We start from the raw sequence: 13,422 nt of genomic DNA on the forward strand, positions 1-13,422 counted from the left end.
CGTGTCCCTCGATCACCCTCATCAAGTTCACTCATGGAGTGTTTGTTTATGACACCCAATCTTTGTATTTGATAATCGGTGATAAACTCTTCTTCCATTTTTTCTTTAGGTTCTTCATCAAATATGGGTGGCGACGTAGGATCAAAGTAAACATCATTACCAATCTCACCTTCCTCAAAGATTGAAAAGCTATCAAATTTTGGTGGAGAAATTTTATCAAATACCATGTGGACAACATCATTACCAATCTCACCTTCCCCACAATTTGAAAAACTATCAAACTTTGGTGGAGAAAAATTATCAAACATCTTGTGGGCAACTTCTTGATGCTCATACCCACCAATGGAAGTTGAACTCTTTAGCTCCACTTCATCTCCATAGTCATTAGTAAGTTCAAATGAATCCATATAAAGACATTCCAACTTCTTAAATTTCTCTTCTACTAATTGATGCATTTCATCAAACATCTTATATCTCAATTTATTCAACAATCCCACCACTTGAACTTTACTTACTTTGACTTCTCTATCCATTTTCATTATTCTTTTGATATCATAACGAAACACCATAAGATTGAAATACACAATTTAAGAAAACTACCAAGAAAAAGAAACACAACCCAAAATACTTGATGATAATATTAGTCTCTACTAACAATTAGTATCTTTACTGAACCTTCCCCCCAAAAAATCTAACCAAAGCTCTTGCTACCAACTAATGTAAAGTAATACTTATAATTGAAATTGATGTTAAATTATAACACAACACCATGAAATAAAAGTAACCAACCTTCAAATGATGCTTCTTCTACCCTTGGAACAAGGAAGATACAAAGATTTGAGGTTCTTCTATAATAATCTTCAAATTTCTACCCAATTCTAAGATTGGAAACTAGAAGATAATAGATGCATCTCTTACAAATTGAAATTTCTACCCAATTACAAATTGGAAATAACAAAGTGTTTGAGGCTCTTCTCTTAGTAAGGATTTAGAGTTCTTACACCACTTTTCTAAACAAACCAAACTTGAAACTAGTGTTGTGCCAAGAGATTCATATTGTTCCTCAAGGCATTCCAGGATCCGGCATCAGAAACGAAAACTAAACATTCAACGGAAGCTAATGCACATAGAACACACAAGACAAAGAGATTTACGTGGTTCGGCAATGGCCTACGTCCACGGGCAGCATAAATTCACTTTATTCATATATCAGAGAATACACCATGCACGTGACACTCAACACCCGTTCTTCTTCTTCTTCTTCTTCACATTCTAAACTCACCTTCAAATCTCCCTGCCCCAAAGCCATGAGAGGATATACATCTTTCTGATGAAGAGATTACTTCTCTTCTCTGTGAGGATATGTCTACAACCTAAGGGTTTAGACAAGATTGATGTATATGATGTAGATAATATAGATACCTATAACCTAAAGGTTATGCCTTTATTTATAGGCTTACAATACTTCGATTAGGAAACCAAACTTTACTCTAATTTAGGAAATCTAAACTAGCTAAGATAGGAAACCCTTGTTTAATAGAAGTCTAAACATAATTCTAAAAATCAGTCAAAACTGATTTAGGAATCACACTGACGTTTCCTAAAATCGAGTCAATATCCAACAATTCTCCACCTTGGCAAGATTTCTAGGATAACTTCAACTTCACTATTCTCTGATTTTTCCACCTTGGCATGAAATCTCGACATTCACCTTCCACGCCTTCGTATTCTACTGCCTCTAATCATCTGGGGGTGCCAATCATCCGAAGATGCTTCAATTCTACAAAAGAACTTCAATACTTCACTCACCCGTAGGTGTCAACCATCCGAAGATGTTTCACTTCCATAAAGGGACTTCAATACTTCACTCACCCGTAGGTGCCACCCATCTTAAGATGCTTCAATCCCTCATAGGGCTTCAATTCTCCAATCATCTAACGATGCTATGATACTTCAATCATCTCAAAGATGCTGCACTCCACAAATGGGCTTCAATTTTTTCATTCATCCGAAGATGCTGCAATGGTACAACCTCCATAATCCTTATCTAAAGGTTCAAATGTGTCAACCGACACCAACACACCAAACGGTGTTTCAAATTCCTTTTAAGGATGCAATGTGCTTCAACATGTGCTTCACAAATTCGATCCCATGGTATAGGGCTGCAACCGTGTCTTAAAAAAAACACCAACATACTAATGCACCTAAAGATGCTGCAAACGTAAGTCATTGATTTAGTTCAAGATGGCCAATCCCAAACATCACCAATTCTTTCGTAACTTTGCTGATTTCTCATCAATTCCAGTTATCTATGAATTCTTGACGCGTCTTCAACTTCATATATTTGCACATGCACATATTCTTCAAACTTGCAAGATTCAATTATTTGCACATTTGCTTCAACTTGTAGGATATAGTCTTTGACTTCAACTCACCACTTCACTTGTCCAATTTGAGCTCTTTCTCCATCCTACTTCTTCAAATTCCAACACTTCGCTTCAATGCGGAGTTCAATATTTCATCACATGCAAATATATGATGTACCCCCATACCGACGAAGTTTTCTTCAAAAGATAAAATAATTCGTACCTTACAAAGATGCAGTCTTTGCAAGTTCCTAAACATCTGTGTGAACACATTCCAGTATTCCATATGTGGTGATATTCATGATATTTTCATATCTTCAGAAAACTAAAACTTTCTACTCCAACTCTAAGCTTGATTCTTTCTCCACCTTCACACAATGTTCACAAAATTCCAAACTGCGTGATATACGTTCTTCAACTTCATGCCTTAACTACATGATTTAGTCTTCAAATGTATTAGCGCACTATCTAATACTTCTACTTCCTTATTCAACAATACATATTTTCATTCTTCAATCCTTTCATCACTGCAACCGCATTAGAAAACTTCTTCTACACTCCACCGTTTAAACAACTTTAAACCCCACGAAGTTAAATGGATCTAATGATTTCAGATTCTTATTCAAACTTCGGTACATACCGAACAACTTCAAAAGAATGCTTAATATCTTCAACTTCAAACTCCAACTCCTAAAAGTCAGAAACCATTCCCTAGAGGATGCACATGATACACAAACATTCAAACACTCGAGAACTTCCATATATTCTTCATCAACATTAGATCTTCATGTTCCAACATTCACGTCTGAACTTGAAACTTCTTTCCAATGCTTTTTTTTTATGACAAAAAGCAATTCAATTCAATTCAAATATCAGAGAATACACAATGCACATGATACTCAACACCCGTTCTTCTTCTTCTTCACATTCTCAACTCACCTTCAAATCTCCCTGCCCCAAAGCCATGAGAGGATCTACATCTTTCTGATGGAGAGATTACTTCTCTTCTTTGTGAGGAGATGTCTACAACCTAAGGGTTTAGACAAGATTGATGTATATGATGTAGATAATATAGATACCTATAACCTAAAGGTTATGCCTTTATTTATAGGCTTACAATACTTCGATTAAGAAACCAAACTTTACTCTAATTTAGGAAATCTAAACTAGCTAAGATAGGAAACCCTTGTTTAATAGAAGTCTAAACATAATTCTAAAAATCAGTCAAAACTGATTTAGGAATCACACTGACATTTTCTAAAATCGAGTCAATATCCAACAACTGGTAGTGCTAGGGTTTAAACAATAAGTAGTAAACAAAAAGGACAAATATGAGAAATAAGGGAAAAAAGAGGATAAAAGAGTAATTGTGAAATAAAAGGGCATAAATGGTATGTTTGAAAGATAAATATTGTTGTTCATCCACAAAACTTAGGTGTTGTTGACTTTCCAACAATTGACAATTTGACACTTACAGATCTTTCGTACCAACCCCCACCACCGACGGGAGAAACATATACGTACCCTAGCAATCAAATGGGGTCGTCAAATATGCCTCCAATATCTTGGGAAGTCCAGACTTTATCACCAAGTGGAGATATTATTACAGTTCCACTTACTAGTGAAGGTATGCAGCAGAGCTATCCATAGTATGATGTGGTGGCATCACAAGAAGAGTATCAGAACTAGGTGAACAATTTTTCGCTTTTTATCAATCAATTTCAGAATTTTCACTTGAGACCGATGCAGACACTGAGGGAGAATATGAGTTATTAATTGCATGAGACTCCGTTAGCGTTAAGTTCCCAAATGCCCGGTGATAGCAATGCAAAAAGTCGTGGAAGTGGAAGTCGTGGAGGTGATATCAATGAAAGAAGTCGTGGAATTGTAACTCGTGGAGGTCGTAGAAGTCATCATCACACTCCAACTATGGTGGAAGAGACTCGGCTACCACCAACAACAGCAAACGTGGAGAACGTGGAGACGGATTTCCAGTCTCCCATTGGTTTCATGCCCCAAGGTTCTGTATATACTCCTGATGGTGGCGTAAACATGGGTGCATTTAGATAATCCGTAATTTATACCCCAGTAAGTTCAGCATTTCACCGATTTCAAACAACTTCAATTCAACCATCTCAGGTACCATATAAAGGTTATGAATCACCTGATGCTACTCAACCACCATCTCAGAGTCCAAATAATGAGTTTTCACAAGATCAAACAGGCTTAGGGGAATATATATTTGGTAATCATTAGTTTGATAGATAAATGTTAATCGTTAATATGAATCGTGGTTTGTTTAAATCGTTAATGTAATTGCACTTTTGTTTGATAAATAATAATCTTCATTTAAAGTTTTCTATTTAAGTTAAAATTGAGAACTTAAAATTGATACATTAGACTAAATTTGGGAAACACTTTTAAGATTTCATAACAACTTGCAAATCAGAACTGCTTTCCGTTGTCACAGAGCCACTTTGCACGACATCTTTGATCAATCTCCGGCAGGGTTTCACCACTTCCCATGTTTCGAGCTTGTTCCCTTATCATACCAATATACTTGTTAACATTCGTAGAAATTATGGAGAACTGAGCACTCAACACCAATGAATCATGATTGTTGAGGTTCGTTGTTTCTTCTTCAAATTTCAGTAAAATGCGTCCCCAAAAGGGAATAAGCCGTAATGCGCCATCAACGATTGGATGATTAATGAAGAGAACATAATTATTGCAGATGCATTCATCTTCTAACGTGCTAAATTTGCGTTGTTGTGCAACTCTCCAACTATTTGCTCTTCTTATTTCATTTTGCACACTAGCTCGAAGTTCAACTCTTTGATTTTTGGCCGCATGTTGCTCTTTTATGAATTGAGCCATATACATGTTTTGAGCCATTGAAAAATCTTAGAAAATAGGAAGAATATGTGGGTTAAAATGGAAGAGGATATTGGTATTTATAAGGGGGAAGATTTATGGATGTTGGATCAGATTCTACGTAGCGGTGTAGACTAGACCGCCCGGTCTTATAAAAAACGCTACCAATGTTCAAAACACCGAAAGGGGTAGCCTCGACCGCTCGGTGGAAACTTAACCTGGCCTGGCTAAGTGGCAAATTTACCACTTAGCCAGGCCAGTTTGCCAGCTCCATAGTGGGTGCAAAAATGACAAACTCTCAAGTTTACCACACCCATAGGAACCCGCCTTAGTCAATGCCGGCCAAAAAAGGAAATGGGTTTCTTTAGTTTTCCTCATGTTCGTGCTATATCGCACGGTAATCCCAGTAAATATAATCCAACGGCCACCACCATTGATCGTCATTCTTTTTATATATTTAAGGGAAAAACCCTATATTTTGCGCGTGTTCTATCCTCCTTCCCCCTTCTTCTTCCATCTTTGCTCCTTTCCTATCTCTTCACATTCAACTTCTTCGCTTAAACCCTTGCCCGATATAAGGAAACTGTGTATTATCTATCCCCCATCTCTCAAAATCCTAGAGATTTTTAAATCCTCAAATTTTGGTTGCTTAAATAGCTAGGGTTAGGGTTTGCTGTTCTTTCGTTCGAAGATCTAAAGAAAAATTCAATGGCTGAAGAAGAAATTGCAGGGGTCGTAGTTGAGACAGGGAACGATGTTAGTTCCGTTCCATCTGATAATAAGAGGAAGCTTGGAGAATTTGAGCCTCAAGAAAACGAGGAAGAAGAAGTTTCTGGAAAAGATCAAGGAGACGTCTCTTTGGATTTGAATGTGAACTCGGATGAGGTTACCGACCCTGGTCCCGATGCAAAACGACCTCGTCTTGACGATGATTCTGATGCTCCAGGTATACACATTAATCATCTCTAGTTTCTTTCATACATAGCGAAATAGGTTTTAGGTTTTTATGTTGAAGGATTGGGTTTTTTTTGAAAGTAATGCTGTATTTTAGGGATTATTTCGTGTGGAATGTTAAGTGTTCATTGAAACCCTAAGATTTTCATGTTTATATCTCTGAAACTAATTAAGACTTCTTTCCAGCTGTAGAGAATGGCCACCAAGGTTTGGAGTCGGATTCTAAACTAATAAAGAATGAGGAGCAGACATCTGAGGTGGATCCTCAAGATGACAATGCTGAAAATCCATTGGCTGGGAATGTTGATACAGAGAATCCAGAGCATTCAACACTAGAGAATCTGGAGACGGGCAATGCTCAACAGACATCCGATGAGAATAAGCAGACAACAGATGGTCAACAGCCTTCAGGAGAGGATTCTGAACAACAGAGTACAACTCGCAAAATGGAGGTCCCTAATAATAAGGTGTGTCAAATGGGTGAACGCTATTTTCCTATTGGTCTGTCTTCTTACTTGCTGGAACTTTTTGTGGTATCTGATAGTCATAGTAGTGAGTGCTTATGAATCTTGACAATTGTGGACTTCTTGGCAGGTTGGTGTTCTTATAGGCAAAGCTGGGGAGACCATTCGGTTACTGCAGAATAATTCAGGAGCTAAAATTCAAATCACCAGGGATGCCGAAGCTGATAGATATGCAACAACCAGACCCGTTGAATTAATTGGAAGCCTTGAAAATATAAATAAGGCTGAGAAATTGATAAGGGATGTTATTGCAGAGGTATATATTCATTTTCTTAACATAGTAAATAGTTTACCATAACAGAGTTTCTCTGTTCCTCCTCTGGTCAGTATATACCAGTACATTATTGATACTTTCCTGCTTTCTTTTAGGCTGATGCAGGAGGTTCTCCTTCCCTTGTTGCCAGAGGTTTTAATACCGTGCAGGCTAGTGGAGCTGCTGATCAAATTCAGATACAAGTCCCAAATGAGAAGGTTTGGTCCTTGTTGATGTTTTTTTTTAGTAAATTAAAGTGCGAGCAGTTTTGACCACAGTTCGTGGGTATCTTTACTGTGTCTAATTTACAAGCACATTTTATATGCAGGTTGGTTTGATCATTGGCAAGGGAGGTGAAACAATTAAATCCTTACAGACAAGATCTGGAGCGAAAATCCAGGTAGTTGATACCGTTAGGCTTTGTTTTCAGTGACCTTGTGATGCAATATGAGGACTTTGATCAAAAAGATCGATATGATTCTCATATGTTTGAGTCCACCAATTATCTAACATTCTGTTTCTTTTAGCTTATTCCACAACATCTTCCTGACGGTGACCAATCAAAGGAAAGAATTGTGCGAGTTACGGGTGATAAGAAACACATTGAGATTGCCAGGGAAATGATAAAGGAAGTTATGAATCAGGTTGGTTTGATTACCCACTTTCTCTTGTTTTTTTTTTATATCTTATCTTAAGTGTGTCCATACATAGTCATTAAAATTGGTGCAACCATGCAAGTATGAGATACCCACCAGGTCTTGTATTATACCATATATATCTTATCTTGAATATGTGTCAATACACACACAACCAGCATGTCTTAATCATTTCACTGAAAGCTGATTAGTTTAGTCACATGCCTGAACGATACTTATTATTTGGTTCCACAGTCTGAATATCCTTATTGCTTATGATAGTAGGTGTAACATTAGTGGAGCATTTTCTTGGATATGCATGTTACTCCAGAAATAGTAGGTGTGTTGATGATAGTCTTATGCAATTTCTGTTTGCTTCTAGGTAACCCAATTACATTTGATATAACAAATAATTTTAGGTATTCACATTGCTGCTAGTTATTTTCTTTGGACCCTCTTATACTAATGGTTACTGTAGAAGCTAAACATAGGATAAAAATATGCATGTTTTAACTTATAAACTTGTTTAGAACTCATTCAGTTGACACAATATTTAGCTAGGCTTTTACTTTCGTTTAAACCGAAAAGCACGCAGAATTTGCTGGAATGGGATCTTTTTGTTTCCCTCTCAGCATCTTTATTTTTGCGAACGATTATATTAGCTATTCGTTCTCCTTGCACAAGCTTTTGTGTTTTTTAAGACACTTCTAGTGTCCTAGTATTTGGTTAAAGTTGTATGTCTGTATCATGCCAATTCATCGAACTAGTGGAAATTAGAGCTCATTGCTTATGCCCATACCAATGCCTATTATAGTTGAACACATGAACCTCTTATTACATCTGTTTGAAAATAGTACATGTACTGGCTTGTACATCGACCGTTTATTCGATGCAGAAAGAATGTTGCATAGTCTCACCATGGGAATCAAGAGCATACTTTGTTGAATTGAACTCTTACCAAGCTTGTGTAATTGATGATCCATGTGAAGATCATATGAATGTAGTTAGGAAGATCTTACCTTCAGTTTAAGATATCGGTTGCCATGGTTTCTTTATGTTGAAGGTGCCGATTTCGAATTGGTTGGCTTTCAAAATGCAGATTGGGCTTTTGCCTTTCAAATGGGGTCAACATTGTCATGGTGTAGCAATAGACAATCATTCTCCACCCTGGTCCACTGAAGAAAGGTATCAGGCTTTAAACCTCGCGATTGCCGTATGTTTCTAGTTGGTAAGAATGCTCCCAAGTCTTTAAGAATTAAAAAGCCATTCGAATGCGATAAACTATATTGTGATAACCTAGTACCCCACATGTTTTATGCATGACATAAGCGCTAGAAGAAACCTGTATACTTGTGAACTCAACAATGCTGAATTTATATATCATAGTGGAAGTTAGCAGAGATCAAACAATCTAACACGATGTGCATTGAAGAGTAGTATTGTTTGCTGGATGTCAGTTTTCAGAGTAAGATCTATTTGTCTGTGATTCTGATTAATTTCATTGTCTATAATCATACTGGAAAACTAAGCATTGCTTCTAAACCATGGGGGAATATGTTAGCTATTTTGAAAGTTATGGAATGGAATGTAGGACTCGGATACTCTGAGTTACCTTTTTGTCTTGACATATAGGGAATGGGGAAGTTGTATATGATTTGCTGATCAAGTATGTAATTCTGCTTAATTTTGATAGCTGTTTAAATCTTTTTTGCGACCCTTCAAAAAGCATTGGTTGGTTTTTCATTTCAGCAGCTGTTGTAAGTATGGTTTGGGGTACTTCGCAGGGCGTGTTGGTTTGTGGTTAAGAGGGCTGTTGTTAGGTGCCTATATATTGATGTGGTGAATCTGAATCGCTTCCATACCTAGCGTTGGAGGGTGGAAATGTTGTCTTTCATAATTTAGGGATGGGCAATATATGTAGAACTCCCAAGCTTCTAGGCAGTATAAAAATTGCATGCACAACTGATTTGCCAGTTTTACAACTCAACTATATTATTGTAGGTGCAAGTCTAAATCGTAAATGTTGAGCATATGTGGCCTGCTTATGTTGATCATTTATTGGCTATCCATTTGAATGCCAAAAGATTGCCAACAATGATTAAGAAAATAAAAATTCTGCAGATGCCATATATCTGTCACATTGTTCACTTGTTTCTTACAACATATCTCATCATGCACTTCTTCCTCCCGATCTTTGTGCCTCCTTTTGTACAGCCAACCATATTAGTAAACTTTGTTAATACTGTTATATTTGTATCTAGTGTTAGTGTTATATCTGTAGTGTTACATTATGTATGAATTGTATGACACAGTATGCTGTTTAAATTTTGCTTGAAATCTTGCATCATATGATTCAGATTCAAAGGCCTTTTGTGGTTGTTTGACTTGAAAATGTCAAGAATAATAAGTCTGATTTGTGCTGTTATCTGTCTTGACTAAACCGTTCTTACTATCTCTTTTTAACTTTTAACAGTTGCCTGTGAGGGGGTCACCTCTCTCTGGTGGATATAATCAGCGTTCTCGTGGGGGTGCCTCTGGTCCACATTCTTGGGGTGGTTCTCGTGCTCCCGCAGCTTCACATGGATCGAGCTATGATTATCCGCAAAGGGGAGGAATGCATTCATCTCACAATCCGCATTATATGCCACCTCCCACTTATGGTGGCTATCCTCCACAATCTGGTCCCAGAGGTGGTAGCTTTAATGGTGGTTGGGATCACCAAAGACCTTCGGGTCCTGCACAACCTCATCATTCTCAAGGTGGTAGTGGTTACGATTACTATGGCCATGGGCAAGGCCAAGGTGGTGGCCATGCAGCTGATGCTCCAACACATGCTCCCGTCTCCAATGCAGCAGCCCCTGTTCGTGGCTCAGGCCCATCAACCCAAGGCGGCTATTATGGTGGACCGCATCCTCAAGGTGGTCTAGAGTATGGGCAGCCCCCTAATTATCAACAAACAGCTCCTCCTGCAAACCAGGGATACGGGCATGGATACGAAGACCAAAAGTATGGAAATCCACAGCCTGCTTATGGAGGACATGGAAATCCACAGCCAGGAGGATATGGTGCGCAACCTCCAGTTAACTCTCAGGCGGGCTATGGGCAACAACCATATAATCCTGGTAAGCCACCTGCATATGGAATGCCACCACAGGGGGGACCTGCTTCCCAAACATATGCTGGTCCTAGGACTGGTCAACCTGGAGAGATGCCACCATATCAAGGTGCATATGGATCAAATATGCCAACTCAGCAGGGATACCCATATGCAGCATCAACTGGTGGGCCTTCACAGCAAACATATCCTCCATATGGTGCCGCACCAGCTACTTCCAGTGATGCGTACGCGCAGCAACCGCCTCATTTTTACGCTCAGCAAGGCGCCCATTCTGGTTATAGTCAACCCGGTGCTCAGCCAGCACCTGGATATGCTCAAGGTGGCCCTGTCCCATATGGGACTACTCAAGCAGGTTATGGTGAGCAAGCAGTTCCCAATAGTGCGGGCTACGGCTATCCTGGGACTGCTGAAGCTGGATACAGCAACCCAGCAGCGTCAGGTTATGGAGCAGCAGCAAGTGGTCAGGCAGGTTATGGACAACCAGCTCCAAGTCAAACAGGTTATGATCAGCCTATACCTCAATCAGCTGGTTATGGGAGTGCCCCTGGAGCAGCTGCAGCAGCTGCACCGGTTGGTGGTTATGCAAAGAATGTATCTCCACAGGTGTCCTTCGACTCTACAAAACAGATGTATGGTGGCGGTCACCACTGATGATCTGGAGTAACATGTTGAAATTATTCTAGTGGTAGCTTCTAATACATGCAGTATCATATAGTTTAAGAGTGGATGAGAAGTTGCTTTGTAGGTGGGATTTTTATGTAGTTTTCGGTGTTATCTTTTCTCTTTTGTCCTAGGTGAAAACTGTTGTTTTTTCTTGGCTAGTTTAAGGACATCTGTTATCTGATCCTTCCCAAAATCTCTGTTTTACCTTTATTAATCAATTAGGTTTATATAATTACTGATCGATTAGTGTGGTCACTGTGGTGGAATCATTGAAAAATTGAAACAAATAAATTAAGAAATCTATCCGTGTCCGTGGCTTCCATTGCCTGGCGAGATTGGGGTATACCCAATTAGACAAAATGTATAAGACAAAATGTGGTCACTATGAAGTAAAATCAAGCCATCCCTTAAACCTTGTTTTTTTTAAATGGCTAACATGCCCCCACAATGAATAGCACTAATTTAATTAAAATGATTGGATTAGTTAAATTAGTTAGTTGATTTATAATTTGGGTTTTAGAAATAATTTAGAGAGAGAAGTAGAACGAAGTAGTAGAGGAAGTTTTGGGGGAGGGAGGGGGGAAGTTAGGGTTTTTGAGAGAACACCAATTTTGGGCATGCCTAAAACTTTCAAGGCATACAAAGGACTAGTCCTAACTTGGGTGACCTTATAAGGGGTATCCTATGTGGTGGTTCAATTACCTATATGTCCTTAAATCCATTAAATTACTACTAATCTATCCCTAACCCTAATACAAAACCTATAATCAACTACACCTAAAATCAGTTTCATTCACCTTCTTCTTCTTCCTCTCCACAGCCGAACTCCACCCTTCCCTTTCTTTTTTTTTTCATCGCGGAAATTTAATTGTCGATTTGTGAAACTATATAATGGATCGTCGTAAGGCAGTATCTCGTTCAAATCGATCGATTGAACAACCTATTCATGAAGAAGAAGATTAGAGAGTGAAGAACAAACTCAAAATCAACCACAAAATCAGTCGGAAGAGAGATTGAAAAAGAACCAACGCCGGAAATGAAAATAAGAAGGTTAGTTCTACAAACCCATCTCATATTTGATGTTTTTGATTGTTTTGGTCGATTTAATTCGTCAAAATCATGTGTTCTGCGGCGGTTACAGGGTATGGTTCGGCGTAAAACAAATGTTTGATGTGCGCCGAGCTGTTCTTGAAACTGAACTCTGAAAGTGCATATGAACGGCTCGGCGTATATCTGAAATTTGTTTTGAGCCGAACTTAGTAAAACAGAGACTTATATTTAGGATCGGCTTATTCGATGGTGTTAGTTTTGTGCCGAATATGGTTTGTGAATTTCAGAAATTTTGCATGTGCGTAGGATCGGCTTGTATGGTAGTATTAGTTTTGTGCCGAATAAATGTTGTTTGAAATTCAGAAATTTTGCATGTGCTTAGGATCGGCTTGTATGGTAGTATTAGTTTTGTGCCGAATAAATGTTGTTTGAAATTCAGAAATTTTCCATGTGCTTAGGATCGGCTTGTATGGTAGTATTAGTTTTGTGCTGAATAAATGTTGTTTGAATTTCAGAATTTTTGCATGTGCTTAGGATCGGCTTGTATGGTAGTATTAGTTTTGCGTCGAATAAATGTTTCAATTCATAAGTCTAGATTCGGCTTATTCGATAGTATTAGGGCTGCGCCGAATATCATTGTTAAAATTTCATAAATTTTACAAGTGTGTAGGATCGGCTTATTTATATGATATCATGTTGCGCCGAATACATGTTTGAGTTCATAATCATAGGTTCGGCTTATTCGACAATATCGGTTGTGAGCCGAATACAGGGTTCGGCTTACTCGACAATATAGGTTTTGAGCCGAATATTTAGGATCGGCGTATAATTATTTTGTGGTATGAGCCGATCCACTCTTTGTGTAAGCTAATAAAAATTTCAAGACATGATTCATACTTGCGCCGAATTAGTCTTATAACTTTCATACTTGTGTCAGGACCAATGCCGCGGGTAGGGAGAGAATGGCGACGATGGAAGGGAAAGA

The 13,422-nt window shown here is 38.4% G+C and overlaps 1 protein-coding gene across 3 annotated transcripts; it reads left to right on the top strand.

The window, feature by feature from the left end:
* Nucleotides 1–5,721: 5,721 nt before the first annotated feature.
* On the top strand, nt 5,722–11,642 carry LOC113356614 (spidroin-2-like). 3 transcript variants are annotated; one of them, XM_026599792.1, is made up of 7 exons: nt 5,722–6,186; nt 6,381–6,661; nt 6,789–6,974; nt 7,088–7,189; nt 7,300–7,374; nt 7,499–7,615; nt 10,080–11,642. In XM_026599792.1, exons 1-7 carry the CDS (start codon nt 5,949–5,951, stop codon nt 11,373–11,375), a joined length of 2,295 nt encoding a protein of 764 aa, XP_026455577.1. In that variant the 5' UTR covers nt 5,722–5,948; the 3' UTR covers nt 11,376–11,642. The 3 variants fall into 3 exon arrangements, with proteins under 3 accessions (XP_026455577.1, XP_026455578.1, XP_026455579.1); XM_026599793.1 differs by having other exon boundaries at nt 7,300–7,371; XM_026599794.1 differs by having other exon boundaries at nt 6,387–6,661.
* The last annotated feature ends 1,780 nt before the right edge of the window (nt 11,643–13,422 follow it).

Source organism: Papaver somniferum, chromosome 3 (genome assembly GCF_003573695.1).
Source record: "Papaver somniferum cultivar HN1 chromosome 3, ASM357369v1, whole genome shotgun sequence".
Taxonomy (NCBI): domain Eukaryota; kingdom Viridiplantae; phylum Streptophyta; class Magnoliopsida; order Ranunculales; family Papaveraceae; genus Papaver; species Papaver somniferum.